General features: G+C 43.5%; 1 protein-coding gene across 1 annotated transcript in view; it reads left to right on the top strand.

The window, feature by feature from the left end:
* LOC308299876 (uncharacterized protein) overlaps nt 1-25,362 on the top strand; it is a gene marked incomplete at both ends in the record, with an annotated part of 95,749 nt that extends 70,387 nt beyond the window's left edge. Inside the window, 4 exons of the mRNA XM_080743657.1 lie at nt 6,572-6,673; nt 18,622-18,939; nt 19,212-19,378; nt 25,255-25,362. Of these exons, the coding sequence (XP_080599783.1) occupies nt 6,572-6,673; nt 18,622-18,939; nt 19,212-19,378; nt 25,255-25,362 (695 nt within the window). The remainder of the gene's footprint in view (nt 1-6,571; nt 6,674-18,621; nt 18,940-19,211; nt 19,379-25,254) is intronic.
* Nucleotides 25,363-25,899: the final 537 nt, after the last annotated feature.

Here is a 25,899-nt window from a genome sequence, read left to right as displayed (position 1 = left end):
GTCTGAAGTAGGCCTAATGTAAAGTAAGTCTGTGGTAGGCATATATGACAAATTATCAAGAATGCCATATGCCAATGTTAAAGACGAGTTTATAAAATAATATAGGCTTCCCTTGGTTTAGAAGAACATAGGCTATTTTGGCTGTAAGTGGCCACTGATAATCTGTAGGCTGGTGTCGATGTGTTTATGTAGGCCTATAGCTTAATGGCATGCCATACTTGCACTAATCATGACGAGAATAAATAAATAAAGACACATCGTTTTGGTGGCATTATAGATAGGCTCTCATAAGTTGTTACACAATCGGACAGTAGGTAGCCTTCATAATAAATAAATACCAAGTTGTGTATTTGTGGCTGATATGCCTATAAGAGTAAATACATTATAGGCGTATTAACACAAATGATGTTTTAACATTTATATAATTATAGAGAATATATGTGTGTTTATTTATATCTTATAATGTTTTTTTATCCCACGGTTTTGCAACCCATTTTTCTCACCCGGTGACTACCTAACCTGTAGTCCTGGTTTTCCCTCTCCCCCTGCTGCGGGGGAGCACCCGGCTGGCTAGGGGGAGGTAGTATAGAAACCAGGACTACTGCATGTTTTTGTGTGAGGGCCAATGCCCAAGGAGATACGGGGAGAACATGCAAACTCACCACAGAAAGGCCCTATCGCCAACCCCACCTAGGGTGTGGGTGCTGATGACGCGGGTGGAGGAACACGCCCCCAGCGCCCACACTTCCCCCGGCGGGAATCGAACCCAGGACCTTCTAACTGTGAGGCGAAGTGCTAACCACTGCACCACCGTGCCCCTCTGTGTGTTTATTTATGTCCTCACTCATTTTAATAGCTCTGGATTAAGCGTCTGCTAAATGTACATTGTAACCTGGGTTTGTATAATAGTTTTATTTCGTAAAAATGTTTACACGCCGTTGTACAAAGAAAACCGATCTAGCTAACAGTGCGTCGCATTGCTACGAGTTGTTAGATTGTATATCTGCTCTGCTCTGGGTAACTAGTTGTGTTGTGCATGCAGGCTGTTGTGCATGCAGTCGCCCCCCCCCCCCCCCCCTCCCCCCCCCTCCCCTCGCAACTTTATTATTTATTTTAAAATAAATTGGACCAAATTTCGACAAAACACATATGATGGTGATTGAAAGGCAATTTTTAACTAGCGATAGGAACCATAAAGTATTCATAAAAATGTTAATTAAGGTTAGAACACGAAAGGGGAAAATGAATGGGATCCAATGGTGGATAATTCTTTTTGGTACCTCGCGGGGGGAAAACAGCGCAACTAGCGGCCAATCATAGGAACTTTGACTTCCGTGTTTGCTTCAGATAAAATCGTGGCAATGCTATATAGAGCATCGCAGTTGAAGCCCCACCCCGTCCTCACTCTGGTGTCGGAAGCGTTTTCCGCATTCATTTCTTCCATAGACATTTCATAAAGTATTTATTTAAACGTTTTTAAGCCTTGGACAAAGCCACCTCGGCTGGAGAGGGATCATGTCAATATTCACATTTTTTTGAGTGCAAAGATTAGTTAAAGCTGAAAAAAAGGACAGGGTACAAGACTGTGTACATCATTATCTTTAAAATCGCGGAAACTACACTCCCAGAATGCCTTGCGAATGTTGTTGTTGTTTGCCCTTAAATCACGCTCAGTTTAGTTATCCAGGCCAGCATATGGCCTGAAATGTAGTGATTGTCATCACTGTGGACTCTCTTATCGTCATCTTTAACACAGTGCATCATATTTGCAAAAGAAAGTATTCGCTCACGCAGTTCTGCTGATGTGCAATAATCTGCCGGGCAGACAGGGGGCAGTAAGCTACTTCCGCGGTAACCGCAAGATATGTGAAAGAAGAAGAAGCTAGACCAATCACAGACGTCGTTTTTACGTTTAGCAGCATGGGAAATGCAGTTCTTCTCCGTGCGATCTGGATTAAAACGTGTTTTTACTCAAACTAGAGTGATTGCATACATACTCGGGGGTTCTACAGGAGCATATGGAACCATTTTACAACCACCAGCCTAGTGGTAAGTGTACATTGAATTGCTACGACTTTGTGGCTGATAATGAAAAACCCTATGGTAAATATGAATGGCCAGCTTGCTTCCGACACCTCACTGCGATGCTCTATTGTCCAGCACAAGCAAATGTACAGTACTCATTGCTGCAAATGTAAGTAGACCTACGGTTTGTCTCCATTACTTAAGATAAAATTATAAATGTCCAGGGAGGCACACACTGTGTAGTTAGGGGAATACAACGTACCCCATCTCCATTCTCCACCCATCTAATAATAATTATCATTATACCTGGAATCAATGTATATTCATTATAAATAACACACTGACTTTACATTGAATTCACCTTGATATTTGTTTGTTATGTTGAAATTATGTTTCCTGTTTGTTTATGACCTGAACGAGAATCTTTGGTTCGCCTACTTCTGCGGGGAACTAACTAGGGGTAGTACTGTTTCAACCCGGACAAGAGCGAAGGACGAGGGCCGTTTCCGTCCCTCTCTTCCGGGTTGAAACAGCGTAAACAACAGAGCAGAGAGAGAGCGAACATGATACAGAGAAAGACTGTGTTATAAATACAATAATAGAGGTTTTACCTCACAAACCTTTCCTTTAGAGCTGCGTTAAAGTGTGTTTTCTACCAGGAGACATTCTAAACAGTGTAGACTAGAATCCTTACTTTAGAGCTGCGTTTTCAAACAGGAGACATTTTCGGAGAAGGTAGGCCTATGTTTTTTCTTTTCTTTTGTTCATATAGATTAAAAATATACCTCGGAAGAAAAGGGCATTTCACTATTGTGGCAATGTGACCTGAACATGCACGTGTTTACTTAAACAATACTAATAATAGCCTAAATAGTATTTAATTTGCACAAATCATGACTAAATGATTGAGAATCTTTCCCGCCGGTCTCCCGTTCACCGCGCTGACCGCTCGATGGGGCTGTACTGTACTTAAATAGATGGAAATATTGTACTTTTACTCCACTGCATTTATTAAAAAAGTAAAAACGTAGGTTTTAATGTCACGTTTTAACATTGCGCCGGATAGACGCCCTGGGCAAACTGCCAGGCGAGAGAAATGATTGGTAACTATTCGGGTGAAGGGGGGATGCTTTGGGCCATAAAAACACTGCTCTCATGCAATGCTGGGTGCACCCAGGTAGGGAGGCACTGTGTGGGAGGAGGAGGGGGGCGGGGGGGGGGGGGGGGGAGCCTGGATAAAGCAGAGGGAGGGGAAGGTTGGGTGCTGGAGCGAAGGTGGGCGTGCGTGCGTGTGTGTGTCTGATTCATGAGAATCCATGTGTTTGTGTGTGAGTAGGCCTTTGTAGAGACTTCCGGGTAATGCCAGTGTTATAGTTTAATTTGAGAGCGGCGTCAGTCGCTGAGGATACCGTGCCATCGCTCAAAAATATGGATTTACACATTACGGAGAGCTTCCTGATGGATAGATTACACTTGGAGCAAGAAGGGAGCATCTTATAGTTTCCATTTGTGCATGTTTTATTTATTTATTAATTAATTTATTAACATAGCCCTTGAACGGTCGGTGAGCCCAATTTGATCCCCTTACTGCAGCTGCTCTAAACATGCACAAATGGAAAATATAAGATACTCCCTTCCATCAGGAAGCTCTACGGAATGTGTAAATCCATATTTTTGAGCGGTGGCACAGTCTCCTCAGCGTGTTACTAGGACGACGACCGACGCCATCTCGAGTTGAACTGGTCTCGACTTAAACTATAACACCCCCTCCTGCCGGGTCAAGTTGTCCTTTCGCTGGTGTCAATGTGATAGCACAGTGGTGCTGTGGAGACATCCTTGAACACGATGAACAGGCTACAGCAGAGTCGCCAAGTTTTGTCCAAGCCACTGGGGCTGTAGCTGCTACAGTCCCGAGATTCAAAACAACAGGTCAAGTCATTATCCATGTTGCGCCTTAGTTCAGTAGTGATGGCAATTGGCAGATATCCACCTTGTGATCCTTTTCCAAAGTGTCCCGCTTCAGTTCATTGATCACAACAATCTGAGCACCCACAGCCCTTCCAAGCTCAATTATCATGACAGGCAGATTTGGGGCTCCTTTAGGGGCTGCCGTCTTGCTAATTTTCCGATAAACCAGGACAATGCTCAAGCCAATTAGCAAAAGACCTGTCATCATCAATCCGAATAGGTAGATATCTTCTACACAGCTAGACTTTCTACTTAATGTTGAGGTAGTCCTTCTTGTACCCCGCAGCAAACGTCCCATCTGCGTCTGGACAGATAGACTCCTCCGAACCAGATTTTCTTGTAGAAAAGATAGTCAATTGCATTGAGGGACCAGCTCACTAATTCCATGTTTGTTTCAAGTAGTTTTCGAATAGTCGGCCACATACCACACCACAAATCCATATTAGGGATGTCGACGGTTAACCGGTTAATCGGTTAGCCGACCGTTAAGAAAAGAAAAGGTTAATTTTCATAATAATATGATCGCATTGTCCTGGTCCTGGAAAGTGTTGTTTGACAAATGGGGATGTGATTTTGTTAAACCGACTGCTGGTTTTGTGTCGCGCGCTGCGCCGCTGCTGTATTTTCTGTTCCTCCTCCTCCTCCTCCTTCTTGCCTTGAGCTCGCTTGGAAATCAAATGGCAGCGCCGTCGCGGGGCGCACGATGGAAAGAATGCGCATCCTTCGTTGTCAACATCAGTGTTGTCAAATCAAATTAATGCGAGACACCGGTCAGAGAGCAGTGGCAGACTAGCTCAGTAGTGGGCTAACGCTGTGGAGCAGAGCTAACCAGGAAACAAAACTTCGACAAACTTTGCTGCACGCACGGGCAGAAAAGATAATTTGACCGCCAACTCCAAGATAATAGCCAAAGATATTATTATGCGAAGGTACTATATTAGTGTTGTCCTGGTTAAAGTTTTCCGTGAGGTTACACTGTGCCCTGTCGCCAATCGACTGCGCTACGAGAAGAGAGAGAGAGGACGCTGCTGAGGTAACCGAACAATCGCCCCAAAACACACTCGCCCCCAATGTTGTATGTGTAGGACTACATGGTGGTTTTGATCGCGGGGAAGGGGGCGAGCTTGTTTTGGACGAGCAGCGCATTTCTCACCTCATCTCAACAGCGCAGCAAAAAAAGGTTGAAAAAATAAATACAAATAAAATAATTAAAAACCGTTAATTAACCGGTTAATGCTGTCGGCTAACCGGTTAGGAGAAAAACCGTTAGCGACATCCCTAATCCATATATGGCCAAGACAGCCCATATATGTGTGGCTGGTTCTACAGACGGGTATCTCCATGTTTGGGCTTAAAAGGGATTGTATGTATGATGATGTCAGATGTCATAGACGTCATAGGACTTTCACATAATGAATAACTGAGTAAGCATGTTTGGACTCTCACAGCATATCTCCATATACAGTACATGGCTCTCCATATAGGGGTACCAGGGGTCTCCATACAGTAACTGGTTAACTTGACCAAGTATGCAAAGAAGTACTGGTCTGTTGGTGCAACTAGTTATAATAAGTTTTCTTTTCCTACATTCCTGGGCAAACGTCTAATTTCTCTTTTGGGTCTTGAGCTGAACAGTTTGGGAACCACTGCAGTGTAAGTTATATGTTTTGGTTAAAACCAAAATCATGTCTGTTTTTTTCTTCCCTGTAGTGTGTTTATGAAGGAAGATATCAGACGTGAAGGCAATTACTATCCGAATAGAGAGATATTCATAAAAACTTTAATGCTGCAGAAATTAATCCTACATTAAATTACCTTTCCTCTGGCGCCATCTTTTAGACAAACTCTCCACTTGGACACAAGATGTGTTCAAATGTAAAGGACAGATTGTCATGAAACTTGATCAGTACATTCATGCTTCCTGGGAGATTAACCCTAACCAATTGTTCCAATGGCCTTGATCTTCTAGCGCCACCATCAGGTCAAAATAATGAAGGGATGCTCGATTATGGCAAAAAAAATAACACAATTATTTTTGGTCAATATGATTATTTAAGGCCTGTCCATTATCCGAAACCAAACTTTTGTTCGGAAAGGTCCGGTTCGACTACAAAATGACATCACTCGAGACTTCTGAAAACACCGGTTTGGGAGAGACTATGGACAGGCGTTTACTCCTTGAAACCAAGGTGTTAACAAACACAAGGACTGGTTTTATTTCTTTCTTGTTGACCAAAAGGCTCTCCTGGCTCAAATCAGACCTGGTGAAAGTGCACAGATGTAAAATAATGATCTTTTCAGCCCTACTTTGATCACTCCCCTCACCCAGGTCTAAAAAAGGCTGCTTACAGTATTTGATCAAATACCTTCTCTCGTTAGTTTTTGGATATATTTTGGATCGCAGCCCAATTTGTATCCTCTACCTCTGTTTTATATGAAACCATTTCTAAAATGCATGACACATCAAAGTGTCATGGGTGGGGGTTATAATTGAGGTGAGGTGGGCATATAAGGAAGCATTGGTTTCAGAAAGATTAAAAACTGTTATTAAAGTCCTTGTTGAATTGCTTCATTCCAGACCAGAGTGTGGAGTCCAGACTGCAGGTGAAGATGAACTCTCCAGACTCAGCCAGAGCCATTTCTATTAAACAGGAGGAACCTGAAGATCAGCCACACTTCAGTAAGTTTATAATAATAATAATAATAATAATAATGCATTTTATTTAAAGGCGCCTTTCAAGACACTCAAGGTCGCCGTACAGTTTAAAAACAGTCATTAAAAACAGGCAGAAGAAAGCATACATCAACATGTTATTTACAAAATACACAATATATCACAAATAAAATAGAACACTGAAAATAGTAGTACAAATAATACATCATAACAAGAATCAATAATAAAAGAGGAGTGAGGGTAAGTGAGCAGATAAAAGGGGCGATGTGGGTATGTTAAAGTGAGTAGGCCAGTTTGAACAGGTGAGTTTTGAGTTGAGATTTGAAAATGGTTATGGAGTCAGATTGTCGGATATGAGGGGGTAATGAGTTCCAGAGTCTAGGTGCAGTACAGCTAAAAGCCCTGGCACCCATGGTGCCGATGTGGGCACTGTCAGCGGGCACTGTCAGGAGCCCAGCTGAGGAGGAACGGAGGGAACGGGAGGGGACATAATCATGGAGAAGGTCGGATAGGTAGGTGGGGGCGAGGTTATGGAGGGCTTTGTAAGTGAGGAGGAGGTTTTTGTATTCAATACGGTAGGGAATGGGGAGCCAGTGGAGTTGGATGAGGATGGGGGTAATGTGGGCGGATAGTTTGGTACGGGTGATGATCCGTGCAGCTGAATTCTGAATGATTTGTAGTTTATGGAGTAGTGTGGTGGGTAGGCCAGAGAGAAGTGAATTACAGTAATCGATGCGGGATGTGACAAGTGCATTAATGAGGATTTCAGTGCTGGATTGGGACAGTGATGGGCGGAGTCTGGAGATGTTACGGATGTGGAAGAAGGCAGACCGAGTGATGTTATTTATGTGGGGTGCAAAAGAAAGGGTGCTATCAAGGATGACGCCGAGGCTCTTAACTTAAGGGGGAGAACGGAACAGGGAAGTTGTCAATGGTGATGTTGGGGACGGTGGTGAAGTTGGACAGTGTGTTTTTGGAGCCGATGAGCAGGGCCTCGGTTTTATTGGCATTTAACTTTAAAAAGTTCCTGCTCATCCAGCTCTGGATGTCCTGGAGACATGCAGTGAGGGAGGGGGGAGGGAGGGTGGTGGAGGGTTTGGTGGAGATGTAGATTTGAGTGTCATCCGCGTAACAGTGGAACTGGACACCATGGTGACGGAGGATTTTACCCAGGGGGAGGAGGTAAATGATAAATAAGAGTGGACCCAGTACTGACCCCTGGGGAACACCCAGTGACACCGACGAAAACCCAGATATGTGCTCCCCCAGCTGGACAAACTGTTGTCTGTCCGTGAGATAAGACTCAAACCAGGAGAGTGCAACACCCGTGATCCCTATGTTAGCCAGGCGCTCCAGGAGTAGTGGGTGGGAGATGGTGTCAAAGGCAGCCGAAAGGTCAAGGAGGATGAGGATGGTGAGTAGTCCAGAATCAGCTGCACGGAGGAGGTCGTTCGTGATTTTTGCCAGGGCTGTTTCGGTGCTATGGTGGGGGCGGAAACCGGATTGAAAGGGTTCATAGAGGTTGTTGGAGTTGAGGTGTGACTGGAGTTGGGTGGCGACCACTCGCTCGAGGGATTTAGAGATGAAGGGGAGGTTGGAGATGGGGCGGTAGTGGTTCAGGTCTGTTGGGTCGGCGCCGGGTTTTTTAATGATGGGGGTGATTGCGGCCATTTTAAGAGCGGGGGGGACTGTTCCGGAAGTGAGGGAGGCGTTGATTATATTAGTTATTATAGGGGAAATGGATGGGAGGCAGGCTTTGACGAGGGTAGTAGGAAGGGGGTCTAGTTGACAGGTGGTGGACTTTGATTTATGGATGAGCTCAGAGATGGTGGATTCTGAGGTGGGGGTGAAGTTGGAGAGGGGACTGGGAGGTGGTTGATCAGCAGGATTCATCCAGGATGGGTAGACTGATGGGGTGTTTGATGAGGCCAACTGTTGGTGGATGGTGGTGATTTTGGTGGTGAAGAATTGGAGAAAGGCTGTGCAGGTGTGAGAGGGGGGGGGCTCTAGGGGGCTGGAGTAGGTGATTGACTGTGGAGAAGAGGGCTCTGGTGTTGCCTTTCCCATTGTTTATGAGGGTGGAGTAATATGAGTTTTTTGCGTTGGAGAGGGCGTTCTTGTAATGGTGGAGGTGTTCAGTGTAGATTTGGGTGTGGATTGATAGACCAGTTTTATTGCATAGGCGCTCAAGACGCCGTCCAGTGGCTTTTAGCAGGCGGAGCTCGGGGGTGAACCAGGGGGCAGTGTGAGTGAAGGAGATGGTGCGGGTTTTCATGGGGGCCAGGGTTTCGAGGGCTGAGGAGAGACAGTCATTGTAGTGAGTTACCAGGTCAGCAGGAGAGGACGATGGGGGGGGGGGGGGGGGGGGGCTAGAATAGGAGTTAATCAGGGCGGTGAGATCAGAGGGATTTATGTGTTCAATGTTTCTGAAATAGATGGCCCGTTGCTGTTTGGTTTTGGTTAGTGGAATAAGAATTTCAAAAGTAATTATTTTATGGTCAGAGTGGATAAAAGTGACAGGGGTGAGGTTACAGGGAGTGATACCAGTGCAGCAGATTAAGTCTGGCCTTTGTTATGTGTTGGGAAGTTAACGTATTGTGTGATGTCAAGGCAGTCCAGGAGTGAAGTGAAATCATTAGCAAATGTGTTGGATGTGTTATCAACGTGAATATTAAAATCGCCCATCAGAATTACAGTAGGGGACAGTGCACATATGGATGTTAGTAATGATGAGAATTCGGTTAAAAATACAGCAGATGGTTTAGGTGGCCTATAGATGCTAACAATGATGGTGGGTTTTGGACCAGTCAGTTGTACAGCCAAGGATTCAAAAGAGGAGAAATGTGGGACCTTAACTGTGGTAAATTTTATGTTTTTACGGTAGAGAACTGCAAGACCACCCCCCCTCTTCTTCCCAGAGGAGCGGGGTTCACTATAGTATGTAAAGTCCTGTGGGATGGCTGCATTGAGCTGGGAGAAATCATTTGGCTTTTGCCAAGTCTCAGTGAGGGATAAAAAGTCAAGTGATTTGTCCGTGATGAGGTCGCGTATCAGGAGTTCCTTGGTGTTGAGAGCTCTCACATTAAGGAGAGCCATTTTTAGACAAACTAGTGGAGTGTAAATGATTGCTTTGGGGAGGGAGGTTAATACAGAGTGATTAACTCATTGACTGCCAAGGCACAAGTTTCACGAGTTATTACAGTACTCCCAGGCTGCCACAGCCCGAGTTTCCCGAGTTGGAAGCCATTTTGATTTTTTTTTTTTCAAAATTTCTAAAAATGCCTCAAATGTATTAGTCATGATTGCAATTGCGAAATTGCTTGTTTAGCCCCATAACAAACACATCTTTCAAAATGTCAAAAATGGCTGTTTTGTCTGACTTTGAAGGCTTGTATCTCATGAATGCCTGAACGGATTTCCAAGCGGATTTTTTTGTTTGAAAGCTGTTAAAAAGTACTACGCATATGGTGCATGATCTAGGCATGGGCGTGCACGATCCGTGCACTAAAAATTGATCCGTGCACTCGAAATTTAGGAAGGTGGCAGTGTTTGTTTTGTCTGACTTTGAAGGCTTCTATCTCATGAATGCCTGAACGGATTTCCAAGCGGATTTTTTTGTTTGAAAGCTGTTAAAAAGTACTACACATATGGTGCATATATGGTGCATGGGCGTGCACAATCCGTGCACTAAAAATTGATCCGTGCACTAGAAATTTAAGAACGTGGCATCCTGGTACTTGGCGGCCATCTTGAAAAGGGCATTCAATGAGTTAACAGGTCGGGTGGCCAAGTGAGGGGGGCGAGGCTTGGTGGACCAGAGGGAGGGGATTTCCATATTACCCCTGCGACCCGATTCCGGATAAGCGGTTGAAGATGGATATATGTTGTACTTTGTGTGTGTTGTGTAGATATTTAATAGCCCAGGTCTAGTGGGTGTGGGGGGGAAGGAGGGTGGTGGTGATGGTTGAATAGCAACCAGGTTATTATAATTAATGCGATTTGGTGAGTGGAAATGGGGATCTGGGTATCTAGCTGAAATGTGAGCCATAATTACATTGCTGTTGTTATTGTTATTGTTGTGGGTTGGAAAGCTTAGCGTGGAGGTGAGTAGGTGATTATGGAATGATCCTACCCCGTTAGAATGAGGCCAGGAGGACTCGGTGGAACTAACGGGCTGGGGGCTAGGACCAGGGGGACATCATTCGCTGCCGGACAGGTCGGTCAGCGCAAAGTGTCCGTCTATTCCAGAGGGGAGAGTGGAGCTGTTGTAGCTACGTATGTCGGCGACAAAGTTGGCCAGCGCTTGGCTTCCCCGTTTATTAGGGTGAAGTCCATCGCGGTTAAAGAGAGAGAGATTGTTCCAGAACAGGTTGAAATTATCGATAAGCTTAAAACCATGGGTGCGACAGAGTCGCTTGAGCCACATGTTTAGGCTCGCGACTCTACTAAAGCCTACGTCACCACGATTATATGGTGGGATCGGACCGGATAGAAAGAAGTCAAGGTCCCTGCTTTGTAAAAAATCAACAAGTTGCATGAAATCCAACTTTAACAGCTCGGAAGAGCAAAGAGCTGTGTCATTCGTGCCAATGTGGACAACGATTTTATTGATGGACGCTGGGATTGTATCGAGGAGACCTGGGAGTTTGTTTAATAGGACGGGAATGGTTGCACCTGGGAAGCAGTGCGTGATGGCATTCGGGAATCTAACATGTTTTATTACGGAGTCGCCCACAACAAGGACTGTCGGAGGAATTAATGGAAGAATTACTGGAACCGTGTTGCTAATAACTGTTTTGGGATGTGTTTACAGCAGCAGGAGGAGAGGCGGATGGTGGGGACTGCTGTTTGGGGGGAGATTGTTGTGATTGTGGACACATGGACTGGCGCCTAACAGCTGCTTTCAGCAGTTGTTTGCGGTTGCTTGTTTTTTGACCAGAGGCGGACGGTTGAGGCTCCACTGACCGGGGGGGGGAGCAAAAGATCAGCGGAGTCGTGGCCAGACAGTGGGGGGAAATCTGCTATGCTCAAGACGGAGAATTTGTTTTTGATGGAGAGTGCGGGAGCCAGGTGTGGGGGGAAGGGAGGGCATGGTTGGTCGTGTTTCCCTCCCCGAACTACTGTTTTCCATGGGACCATCGGAGTGGAGCTAACTATGGTTGGAACCGACGACCCGGCAGGAACAGTAATGTCCAGCTCTCCAGTGGTGTGGAACCTGGGACCACTGGGAGCCGCGGGGACAGTGTCGTCCAACACGGCGGCGATGTGGACCGTAGGGCCGCCTAGGACGGCGGGGACGGTGTCGTCCAGCTCGGTGTTGAAGGTGGAGATGGGCTTGGGACCACAATGGACCTCCGGGTCAGGAGATGCAGCCTTAGTTGTTCGGTGGTCGTCATCGGGGCAGAGGAAATCCAGGAGTGTTTCATCGTCACGTATCTGGTGTAACCGGGACACTCTCAGCCTCAGGTCGGACACCTCCTGGGACAGCCGGCGACATTCATCACAGGTAGGTGCCATGGGGGAGGGTAGCTGAGGATAGAAAAGCAGCTATGGCCAGTAAAGTGAAATAACAAAAGGATAGGCAGGCTAAGTAATCGGAGTAGCCGATAGGCTGGCACCAGGACAGAGCAAAACCTACCCGCGGGGCCACAGTATAGTGGCCCGATGCGGTGAGTACACTCTCTGTAATACTGAATACACAGCAGAAGCAGGCTAAGGTGACAGGCAGGTTTGCAGAACAGCGGTGCAGAGGTAAACGTACCGGCGAGGGCCACACAGATAGTGGCCCGATGAGGTGATATGACACAGTAATAGCCTACTGAATGTACAGTAGGAGCAGGCTGAAGTGACAGGCAGGTGTGCAGAAGTAGAACAGCAGTGCAGAAGTGAACCTACCGGCGAGGGCCACACAGAAAGTGGCCCGGTGCGGTGAGTTGACACACGTAGTGGTGATCATCCAGGGGGGGGAGGCGTCCCACCGTTTGGTGCTACCGGTCCGGGCTGTCAGGCAAAGACAGGCTAGCGACAGTAGGACGGATGACGGCGATCCAGGCATCGACACTTTAGAGTGAAGTGTCTGTAGAACGTGCCATGATAAAAGTAGTAGAGTCCATAAAAACCAGCAGGATCATAGCTCAGAAACAGCTGGATGAGCGCTGTCAGGTAGGGTTAGCCAAGGCTAGTTGTCAGGGTAGCGGTGGTAGGCTAGCAGCCCAGGTAGCAGCGCGGGTCTGCTAAAATCTTCTTAAACATAAAAACGGTGCATCCGATCGTTAAGATGAGCTACGTCTGTTAAAAAGTGCCGGTTGAGGTAACCACTTGAACCCTAGCATTGCTATGCAGGGGGAACATGTACTGAAAATAGCCAATCTACAAGCTCAAAAGCATTATGTTTTAATATTCTTTCATAATTTCATGATTCAAAAAGGGGATCTCTGATAATAAAATCAAAGAAAAGGACCACACACTAAATGGTAAATGGTGCATTTATATAGGCCTTTATCCAAGGCGCTTTACAGAGATTAAGCATTACATACAGTATGGCAGAGGAAACCATGCAACTAGGGGTTCAGAGTCTTGCTCAAGGACTCTTCCACACTAACTCTGGGGGAGCCCATGATCAAACTAGGAACCCTTCGGGAACCCTCTGTGTTCTAACGACGGTTTCTCTTCATATATCGTACCGTTTTGGCTTTGCATCGTATCTGTATCGTTTTACAATTCATATGATTGGTATCGAATCGTTTTGCAGTGCAAATAATTGATTATGGAAACTATGTATTTGTGCCTTGTATTTAGCAATTTTAAGAAGGAAAATGAAAAAGAGGGGTCTATTTACTTTTCCATTCCATACAGTATAGCTACTCTTGGTCTATCGATAAATGGGTGTAATCTCTGTGTTCATGTCAAGGTGCGGGTTTGTCCATATGCGTTGAAATATAAAATAATAATGTCAATGTATTTGCTTGAGAATCACAGTGTTTACTTATTTATATCCATAATAATTGCGACCAAAGGTCGCAGTATACCATGGAAATGTCACAGCTTGTCTCCGTCTGTCTGTCTGTGTTAGTCTTTCAGTCGGTCAGTACACATTTTTACAGTCTATTGGTTCCCTTGTCACTGTGACATCACTCTGACATCATGCTCTGATGTCACTGTTCAGGGGAACCACTCTTAACAGAATGGGTTTGCTGCTCTGACATCACGCTCTGGCTTCATGTCCCCTTTATGCCCATATAGTCGACCATGTGATGTCAGAACATGCCCATATAAGGGCATCCCCAGATCACACTTAATTACATCCTTGTCCGTTGTATGCCCATATATGGAGATCCCTGTCCCAGTGTCATCAATATTAAGGGCATATCTGGAAATGCCCATCTATGGGCATGTCAGAACATGCCGGTATCGTATCGCCATGAACAAACCATTACCGTCCATGTTTCGTATTGTCAACCATGTATCGTGATGCGTATCGTATCGTTGTTAAAATGTATCGTTACACTCCTACACAGCAGGGTTTCCCAAAGTGGGTGCCGTGTTGCCAGCCCAGGGGTGCCTCAGAATAATTTGATAATATTTGGAATGCATCAATATCACTTCAGTTTATTAAGTACTTATGCTTAGTAAAACACACCTGATTTGCACTGTACTTGATGAGTTATCTTTCCATGACTATAGCCAACCCTCTTCACCAAAAATAGCAGATCTACAAGCTTACAACAAGCTTGTAGATTGGCTATTTTGGTGAACCTTCCCCCACAGAAATAGGGGTGCTGGGTGTTTAAATAAAGTTAAGTATAAAGTTGTGTTCAGTCAGTTCTGATGGAAACGGATATTTCTCCAATATGATGTAAGATTCTAAGTCAAACAGGTTTGAAAACCCATGGGCCACACCCACATTGTGTGGCTCAATGGATATTTGGCTTAGTGGCTGCACAAGTAATCACACACCTCAAAGAACCAGAGTGTTTCATGATTGAATTTTAGACCCAAGGCTGATTCTAAAAACGCCTTCTAAAACCTAACCTAAGGTTTCTGAAATTCTTTTCCAAAAAATGTAAAATTAATTGTGTTGCTATATAGCAAATACTAACTAGAAATACTGTTCCTACGAAACAGTGTGGGCTCGCATGGAACACCATGTATGGGCACAAAGATCTACCCAACAGGCACTCAACATATATGGGAATAAAAAACACTCCGACATTACTTCCGAGACTCCTACATTTTATATACTTTAGTATCTAAAGATTTGGGAGAACGTACCACAAAAGATTTCATGTGGGTGGTGTTATATTTATATTTATATCAGGTTGCACTTGTTGGTGGTGATTAGGGCTGTCCTCGACTCGGGATTTCTGAAGTCGACTCGAGTCGAGGGGCTCATTCCGACGCGTTGACGAATCGTTTTATAGTCTACTTTGTGTAAAAAAAAAAGAAAGTGTTGCTTTAAACGTCCACATCAACATAACACAATAATACATTAAGATGAATTGAATACACTGTGTTTTCGGTGATATCGGTGCACGAGCACAAACGTTATCTGCATAGCAATGTAGAACACACCGTTAAAACAAATAAAACATCTCCGCTGTTCAACTCTGCCCCGTGCAGTAGAGATGAGACATTCACAAACGATTCCGCTCTCTTGAACGGCTCTTTTAAATGAACGATGGGATCCAGTCCGCAGTCGCGGGACACCGAGCACTGACAGAGTAATGAGTCAGTGTCGAGAACGGATTCATTTCAGAAACGGATCATAAACAGGCGGAGGCACAGCTCCCAGCTAGAGCCAGCAGTGTGGACGTATCATGGACGCAAACACAGCGAAACACAATCATCATCATGGATTACAACACTGGAACAATTCAGAAGCACTTTAATTAGAAAATGTAACTTGCAGCCTACACTTGTGTATGTTAATTTGACTTTAGAAGATTGTTTACTTCGTGGACGCGTTTGTGCTGTGGCAGGTTATTTAATATGGGATTTTGACAGCGTGCTTCCTCCTCTTAACACCGTCCCGGCTCCGAATGTTTTAACGAAGCGGCGGTTCTTGCCGTTCCGTGACCCGTCTCACTTTCACCCCTACGCTGGTGCGAGACAATAAATAACTGTTCGCCAATTCACTGTTTTGCAAATCCCGCCCCATTCTGCCCTGTTACTATGGTGGGACATTAACCCTGGGCAGATTGTTTTTATAGTGGCAGTGAATGGGATTTTTTTATTTTTTCATAGCCTCATTACAGCTATATAAAGTACCAAAGGAAAAACATCTAGGTGATATTAATAAAAAGGGAAGACAAAGGTACAGTAGTTACATTGCAAAACAGGGGGTTTCCCCGAAAATATATGTTTTAATTTGTTTAATCCCAAGGGGACAGAATCACCCATTGCAGATTCTTTTATAGTGGCAGTGAATGGGATTTTTTATTTTTTCATAACCTCATTACAGCTATATAAACTACCCCAAAAAACACATCTACGTGATATTAATAAAAAGGGAAGAAAAAGGCACAGTAATTACATAGCAAAACAGTAGTTTTCCCCCGAAAATATATGTTTTAATTAGTTTAATCCTCTGGATCAGAGAGAGAATAGAAATAGAAAGAGAAAGCGCATTGCATCTTGGGTAGGAAGAGGACAGCCAGATTATAGTTCTCCTCACATAATAGGCTGGCTTTTCGTAATTCTGCCCATTTAAAATATATGTACCCAATCGTAACTCTTAGTTACATTGATAAGGTCCATGTGAACTAGTCTGTTGAAGCTTATTCATTACAATGATCGCAAACGCTATGGTCGCGAGCGGCCTGGCCGTGCTCCGCAGTGCGGACAGCCGGTGAAAGACGGCTGCCACTTTCTCCGACTGCAGAACTCCACCCCCGCTTGCAAAAAGTGAATGTATTTTTCTGGTTGGCCAGTCAGGGAGTCTCAGGGACCAATCAGAAGGCTGACAAACGGTGAATTGCTACTTCTCTCAATTGGAAGTACATGACACCAGTCCAGCAATGCACCGCAGTAGTAGGCTAACTGGTGATATAAAAAAATATATATTTTCACCTCGACTCAAACAATTGGCGTCGATTCCCGGGGCTTAAAACGACGCGTCGATTTGGCTAAAAGCCTTGCCTTTGTACTGCCGGCACAAAGACCAACAGTACCAGGCTGACGTACAACAAAATATTTCATGTGGTGTTTCAAGCGGTGCCAACTAAGCGTTAAGTTGCTTATCCATAGGGATGGGTACATTTCACCATTGAATCGATACAATACAGTACTCGATACCTGGGAATCGATATACCTTTTTCGATACTTTTTATTTATTATTAGTATTATTATTATTATTATTACCCTTACCTTTCTCTATAGGCAATTTAATAAGCCACAATAGGTTATTAAAGAGTCGGTGCCATAGTTTTGTATTTTTTCAGTTTTTCATGTGTCTAGGAGGTTGACAGTACTTCATTAGACCCACTGGTGTGGTTGTTATGAGCAATTATGTATTCCCTTTGTATTAATTTTTTTGTTTTTTTTTTCCTGGAGGCTGCCACCTTGTGGGTCAAAAGTGCCAGTCCAAAAACACAGATACAATTACATCATAGAATCAACCCCTCCACTTTTACTGTGGGTGTGGCCACATAAAAACCTAATTTCAACTCTTTATGTACACTTTTTTGGAACAAATCTTCCTCCTAGTATAATCATAATACCTGATAATGAGGTGCCATGATTTTTCCCCCTCTTTAATGTATGGAGGCTCTGGTTCCAGCCATTTTCATGTCAAGTAGTAGTCTTACTGTAGTTGATGTGACTACTACTAGTAAGGCGCCTCAGGGCGACATATAGATATGGGCTGTCTTCCTCCATATATGGGCATTCCCACATGAAGTCCTGTTAGATAAGGGCTTAATATTGATGACATCAGGATCTCCATATATGGGCATAAAAGGAATTCTGTTCCCAAGACATCACAACATACAATCCCTTTTATGCCCATACATGGAGATCCCTATCTGAACCAGCCACACAAATATGGGCCTTTATCTTGGCCATCTGGCCAGTGATGTATATCGATGACATCAGAGATCTTCTTATATGGGCATAAAAGGGATTCTGGGGAATACCCATATATGGACTTTTACATAGGTGATGTCACCTGTCGTTGGTTCACCCTGTACTTCCTCAGTTGCCTGAGGAAGTAGTCTCTTGGTGATAATATGGTCCCTCACTGTCCTTTCAGTAATATTTGCTGTTCCTTTATTAGTGTGGTTGCCTGACAGGGCAACACACTGTAGTCCTGGGAAACCTTATTTCTTCTTCTTCTTCTAGATCAATCAATAGGGAATCAATGGGATGGGTGAATCAATAGGGAATCAATGGGATGGGTGAATCAATAGGGAATCAATGGGAGAGGTGTTAGCTCAAGTATTGGTCGAGCTTCACATGACAGTTAGCTTGCTGTAGAATAAAGCAAGTGTGCAACCACACTTACAATTTCCAAATGCATCTTTCTAGTTACTATTCACTGTCCCTTCTTATTATTTATTTATTATTTCACTATAATCACTGTAGTCCTGGCGAAACTTTATTTTTTCTAGATAAACTTTTCTTATTTTTTTGTGAATGGGTTTTTACCTTGAATCAGATGCAATTTGAAACTGGTGGAAAACACATTTGGGAGTGGTTCTAGCTCGAGTATTGATTGAACTTCACATGACAGTTAGCTTGTTGCAGAATATAGTCACGTTGGCAACCACACCTGCAATTTCCAAATGCATCTTTCTAGTTAATATTCACTGTCAATTCAGTACTATATTCACTGTCCCGTTCCTCACTTTGTGCATTAAGCAGATGGTACCTCATTTTGTACATGGAGGATGGAAATGTGTATTTACACTTAATCAATCAATCCAGTGTTAGCTATCACGTTGTTTTTCTGCTCCTAGACATCCTGCACATGGTTGTGTGTAAAGAGGAGGTTTCTCCTGAACAGGAGAGGAGCTCCAGTCTGCTCCAGGAGGAACCAGAGCCTCCGCACATTAAAGAGGAACAGGAGGAACCAGAGCCTCCACACATTAAAGAGGAACAGGAGGAGATACTTCAAAGACCAGAGGAGCCTCATGGGTCAACATCGACATTAACAACAGTGAAAAGTGAGGCCCACGATGAAGACATCTCTTCACACTGTCCTGGAGTTGAAGTCCAGCTGGAATCTGACTCTGAAGTCACTGAAGACAGTGACGATTGGGAGGAGACCAGTGGAGGTCAGTCAGTGTTAAACACAGGGACAGGACTAAACATGTGAGGGAAAAGAAACTGGGTGTTGGAATAAAAGAGGTTGATGAAAAATACAATTAAATCAGAAATATTAACAGGGAAGCCGTAATCATTTTATACTCACCAGTTTTAACATGCCCCTCCCCTTCTCTCTTCCTCTCTGTCTCCCCTCCTTCTCCCATCTGTCCCTACTCCCCCCCCACCCTCTCTCTCTCTCTCTCTCTCTCTCTCTCTCTCTCTCTCTCTCTCTCTCTTTCAGAAGACACTGGAGTAAAACCTTACCACTGTGAACATTGTGACAAGAGTTTTAATAAGTCATTTAGCCTGAAGAGACACCGGCGTGTCCACACTGGAGAAAAACCTTACCACTGTGAACATTGTGACAAGAGTTTCAAACATGCATCTAACCTGAAGAGCCACCTGCATGTCCACACTGGAGAAAAACCTTTTAACTGTAAACATTGTGACAAGAGTTTCAGTGAGTCATCTAAACTGAAGATACACCAGCGTGTCCACACTGGAGAAAAACCTTTTAAATGTAAATATTGTGATAAGCGTTTCATTAAGTCAACTAACCTGAAACGCCACCAGCATGTTCACACTGGAGAAAAACCTTTTCCCTGTAAACATTGTGACAAGAGTTTCAGTCAGTCATCTCACCTGAAAAGCCACCAGCGTGTCCACACTGGAGAAAAACCTTTTCACTGTAAACATTGTGACAAGAGTTTCAGTGATCCATCTAACCTGAGGAGTCACCAGCGTGTCCACACTGGAGAAAAACCTCATTGATGTCACCAGTGTAACAAGTGTTTCAGTGTGTCAAGTAGTCTGAAGGCATACAAGCGTATCCGTAGTGTGTACACATTGTGACAAGAGTTTCAGTTGTAGTAATTTAAAACTACTATCTTCTAATATCATCGCACTAACTACTATCATCTATCACAGTGTTTCTCGGTACGCGGAGGTACTGCAGGGGGTACTCACGAAAATGCCCCCAAAAAGACATATTAATAATAGTTAAAGAATTAAAAACATTAAATTAGGAGGGGGGGATTATGTTTAATGATGACACATGGAGAAATTGGTGTGAGCCTTATAGTTGCTACCCCAAATTATATAGTACCAGGCACCTGGGATGTGATTGAAAGATTTATAGTTATTGACATGAAAACTGGACTGAAATGTTTTGGCCACAGTGTTGATAATAAATCTGCTCAGTGCTCAGGAGGCAGTGTTTGAAACTCTTTCACTCCATTACTTATTTTTTATGAATTGATCACAGGTTAAGGTTTTAGTCACAGGCTAAGGATTTAATCACCTATTTGTTAAGCAATGCTTAAAAGTAAACCACGTTTTGCAACACAATTCAAATTAAAATAAATCCTAGATCAATGAATCCATGATTAACCCTAAACTAAGCTTCTGTGTCCTAACTCAGTGAGCACTAGTTAGCATTTTTTTTTTAGGTTTCTTTAGAACTTTGATTATATTGTGTTTTCTCTAGATAGATATCCATTTACATTGTTGTATTGCTGTTAATGTACTGACATATTATCTTGTTTATTATTGTGATGTTGTATCTGCTTATTGTAAGTCGCTTTGGATTAAAAGCGTCTGCTAAATGCATAAACTGTAAACTGAGCTACTTGCTGCCTGCAATAGTATGGTTGTCTTTTATTAGAGGAACAACAAACAACATTACAAAAGAAAAAGAAGACTTAATATTATAATTTGATTCTGGCTTTTTTATCATTATCCGTATGAAAACAGCAAAGCACAGTGGCTCCCTGTACTAAGAATCTTCCTGTGAATGGAATACTTTTTGTTATGTTTTAAATAGAAATCTGTATAATTCTTCACATGGGGGTCTGTGGTCAATACAATGCAAATTGTTGGTCCTTGAAATGAAAGTGTTTCAGAACACCTAGTTTTAGAGAGGTAGAGATAGCCTGATTTCAGGCTCAGCTGAAGCTTGAGTCTGACATTGCGCCCTGTTTGAGCGATTTCTGGGGGGGAGGGACTTGGTTATTTGTTAAACCCAAACCCACCCCCTGCACTAATTGGAGGAGCCGTCATTTCGGCTCCTAGAAATCCCTTTGAGCGGCAGTCGGTCGCAGAAGAAGTCCAGTCCCCACAACAATATTTACTATTCTGGCCCCCTGGTTTACAACTTCTAATGGCGCTGAGTCGACTCATGTGACCTTCGCAATGCTCGACACGGAGACTTGCTCGCTTTAGTTTCGTTCGGCTGTGGCTCAACGTCGACTGAGACGAAGCAGCTCCGTCATGGTCAATAGTTATTCTTATCTGCTAAAAGAAAGTTGTCTGTGGTGGTGGGAAAAAAGTGGCATGAGTGGGATGCAAGCCCGGGAGGTGTGTGATTGAGAGTCGAGTGATTTGCCAGTCAAGCCACTGAGGACAGTGCTGAAATGGGGCATTCGGTCTCAGGGATGTGCTGAGCTGGCCATTGGGAAAAGCGGGACAACTCACTAACGGCCGGTTAATTCCCGGCCAGCCCGGGCCGGCCATTAGGAAACAATTAAAAATAAAATGTCGTTCCATTTTGGGGCTGGGCGGCCAACAAAGTAAATCGTCACTGTCGGGCAGAAACCTTGTATCTCCAAGTTTCAAATTTGTATTTTTTTTTTTCGTAAAGCAAAGCCCTGCTTCATCATACAAGGCCGTAGTGAAATCAGCAGATCTACAAGCACACAACGCCTCGCGGTGCAAGGCGTTGTGTGCTTGTAGATCGTCTGTTTTCACTAATTTAAATCATTAAAAAAATATATATAAATACAAAACAAACGGTTTTGGACATACAAGATTTGCACCCGACAGGACAAAATCTAACTCATGTAATTGGCCCACTGGCTTGTCACTTGTCATGATCTGAAATGTCAAATCTTTGAGTAGCAGCAGCGCTATAGAGGGAAATCTCTCTCTATTGCGCGCAATGAGGGCCTCTCCAACTCTTTTTCCCGGGCTGAATCGGGGGCCCAGGCCGGCATGTCCCTGTTCGGTCTGTATTAGAATGTGACAACACCCAAACCACTGTAAAAGAAATAAGCCCCACCCAGTAGGGGAGGGGGATGCCTCGCGTAGGGGACAGCCCTACGCAAGGGCTGCAGGGTGAGGCTGTCACTCAAAGTGACAACTGGCCAATCACAGCGCGTCTTTTCACCGACTAGGCAAGAAGCAGTTGTATTTAGATATTAATGTGAAAATGTGTGAACTATTCCTTTAAGCCACAAGCAACCATATCTTTTTAGAGTGTGCTCTGAGTACTACTGGCCAATCAGAGACAGAAGGGCTGCTCCAGCAGCATGCTGGACAGATTTTGATATATAGACTTTGTTAGATAGTGACTCCTCAGAGATCTCTCCGGAGTGCAGCTGAAACTTGTTGGTTTCAGTTGGACGCTGTCTCCTATCATGCTGTTTGTTGCTGCCTATATTCTGGTTGTGCAGGAAAAAAAAGCTGGTGAGGGTTGCTGTTGTCTGGCCACCATGCCATTCTTCTTTCTGGGAGCCGAAAATGTCCCAACAACTGCTTGAGGCGTAACGCAGTGATTTATGAGGACTCGAGTGTACAGTTTAAATTAAAGAACTTCAGTGCAATTTGATAAGGAATATACGCCTTGGTTGTGTGGGTGTGCGGTGGGTCTCTCAGAGAATACAACGGCCCTACAGGTCTAATCATAAAAAAGACCTCCAGCTTACGGCTAAATCCTGAAGGGTCCCAGGTTTGTGGTACAACATTGTGACGGTTGCTTATAGTAAACTTGGATTTGTGCTGTTTTCACATTGAGGACAATAATTGATAATGTTGTTATTGACAGGTGCATTTGTGACCCTGTCAATAAGTTCACCCATGGTGCGGTGTCTCCCTGTACTTTATTAGTTATTCGATGATGGGTAAACAAACCTATGTGCTCTATGAGTTAAACGAAGTAATATATTTATTCATGTGCCATGCCATTACTGGCATGTCAAGGAGGGAGGTATAAAGATACAATATTCCCCAGCTATAAATATTTTAATTGGGGTAAAGAATAACAAGTCTTGTTATTCGCTTTGATGTGAGTCATAAAAGGGGGGGGGGGGGGGGTTAACTTTCTGCTTTCCTGTAAATCTCTACTCCCGATTCTCAGTAGATAGTAAAGACAGCTGTGTCCCTATGTTCACAAGCTTTTAGGAATTAAATATTCACAGGTCAAGTGCACAGTCTACTGCCGTAGTTTTAACATGGTGACACCCCTCACTCATCACATGACATTTAGTCCAGATTTCACTGAACAAAAAATGGGATTGAACACTCTTTACACTCCTACACATGTTTATGTTGATCTAGGAGGGGCATAACACAATTATGTATAATAAACAGATGCAACATTATTATGGGATAGATGTATGTCAAGAAACAACAGATATTTTCCCAGGGATATCCTTATCTCCTTAGACATGTTTTGGCACATTATGCCCAATACTCCCTTGGCACACAGAATGTGATTAAATGAATAGCTATACACAGAGGGCCCCTTTAGAGCATTCCCCGACCCACAACTTGACCTCAAGATCACACGCATCACCACTCCATCAAGTCCGATGGAGGGTGAAGGATACAAATAGGAGGGGTGGGTCTAGTTGTGTCCTGGAAGGGGAACCTCCCGATAGTTCTTTCATCTCATTGCCATGTAAAATATTAAGTGGCAGTGGGTGAGATTTGGATTGTCGGGGTACGGAATCAATTCCTGGGACGCAGCAAAAGACCTGTCTCTCAGAAGATGCAATAAAGAAATATATTCAATGTTACACATTTATATGCAACTTAATGTACACATTTATATGCAATTCAATGTTACACATTTTTATGCCATTGTATTCATTAAAGCTTGTTGTATGAATTTCCATGAATGTCACTAATGGTCCAAATGATGTGAGCAAGTGTCCGAATGGTAGGGGAAAAAGGAAAAAAACAAACAAACAAAATAAATAAATAATGGACCTTGTTTTGTTGTTGTTCAAAACTCAGCATGTTACATGAAATAATTAAAAACTGTGTTCAACATTTTAAAACTGAGTGATCACTAAAGAGTGATCAAGGAGGGATTAATGTGAAAATGTGTGAACTATTCCTTTAAGCCACAAGCAACCATATCTTTTTAGAGTGTGCTCTGAGTACTACTGGCCAATCAGAGACAGAAGGGCTGCTCCAGCAGCATGCTGGACAGATTTTGATATATAGACTTTGTTAGATAGTGACTCCTCAGAGATCTCTCCGGAGTGCAGCTGAAACTTGTTGGTTTCAGTTGGACGCTGTCTCCTAGCTTGCTGTGGATGCAACTTTATGTTGTGAAAAAATCAGGCTTGTATTCTGTTTACTTTCATGCATTTGCTGTTCATATGTTTATATATTCATGTGGGGAATCTACCCTGTCTAATCATTAAACAATGCTGAGTTTAATAGCTGAACTGGTGCTCCTGTGTAACGTCTCATAACTGGACTCTTAGGATATAGAACGACGCATCAATATCATGCCCCCTGGCACTACAGCTTGTCAGATGGGGGTCTGCAGCCAAATTGGTATCAATTTGTGGGTCCTTGATATGAACATGTTGAGAACCACTGTGTGCTTTGGAGGGCCAGTCATAGCTCAACGGATGAATACATAGTAAACATAGGGTTGCAGGTTCAAGTTTTGGTTCTGGCACTCTGTCAAAGACAGTGACAGTGAAGATACTCTGCACTCACTTTGAATAAGAGTACCGGTATAATTTTTTTGATAATTAAGATGCAGCAGCAATAGCCTTCAGATAATAAACGCGGTTCGGCGTGATATTGATAACACTAAATGAACTGTAATGTTCATTTAGTGTTATCAATATCATATATCTATATATCTAATACACATAACCAGAAAAATTTATAGCTAGCAATTCAACATCAATTCTTCATTTAAACCTTTTGGGAATTCATTGTTTAAGTAATGGATCCAAAATGCCTCACAGTGTAACAGTAACCGGTCTCTGTCCCCTCCTCTCTTTGAAGGTTAACACATTCTATGCTCTGGAACCTCATAGTACTGATATCATGCCCAACTAAAGATACTGTTCCTACGAAACAGTGTGGGCTCGCTCGTAAAAAAAAATGATAAAAAATTGTAATTAAATAAATTGTTATTCTTCCTTTATGTTTTATGTTTTAAAAAAAAAGCTAAATAAATAAAAATATGTTTTTGTCAAGCTTGCCTGGGAGGGACAGTTGCTCACAATTCCAGTTTCCATTGACTCTGGGAACTCCAGAGGCCTTTCTCTACCTTCATGCTGAATGGTCATTCCTTGGATCCTGTCACTCACTGGATCCAGAACCTCATTCTCATTGTCTCGGGAGACCATGTGGAGAGCATCTGACTCTACATCACTCAATCTCTGGGCATTTTGTTCATTTTGTGCACTCTGGTTGGAGTATCATACCCCTGTTGGAGTTCTAGGCGCATTCTCAGCTGGAGCGCCGCCTGCTAGGTTTGTTGCCTCAGCGTGCTAACTGTCATGTGAAGCTCAACTAATACTCCAGCTAACACCACTCCCAGATTATTTTCTACCAATTGCGCCTCATTGGCTAAGGGCCCTGCCTTTGTACTGTCTGCGGCAGAAATATGCGGCGGAACTCACTATATAAATAATGAGGATAACATAGTGTTCTCGCCTTTGAGGCAAACCCACAATTACTTTTATATGTTCAATGATTGTAGTTTTTAGCTCTTTTTTTAGTTTTTCCTATGTAACAAAATCCACAATGACTTTTAATAAAATAAACTATTTCTTTTTGCAAGTAATCCTTCCTCTGACCTGTGTGGGGGTGTAAAAAATGCTCACCTTTTATCATGGCATTGCAGTTAAGAGAACCATTGCAGGGATAATTACCTGAAGGTATAATGGACATGAAGT

The sequence above is a fragment of the Nannobrachium achirus genome (assembly GCF_963921795.1).
Source record: "Nannobrachium achirus genome assembly, chromosome: 15".
NCBI lineage: Eukaryota > Metazoa > Chordata > Actinopteri > Myctophiformes > Myctophidae > Nannobrachium > Nannobrachium achirus.
The sequence above is the reverse complement of the archived record's forward strand: the minus strand, read 5'-3'. Positions and strand labels throughout refer to the sequence as shown.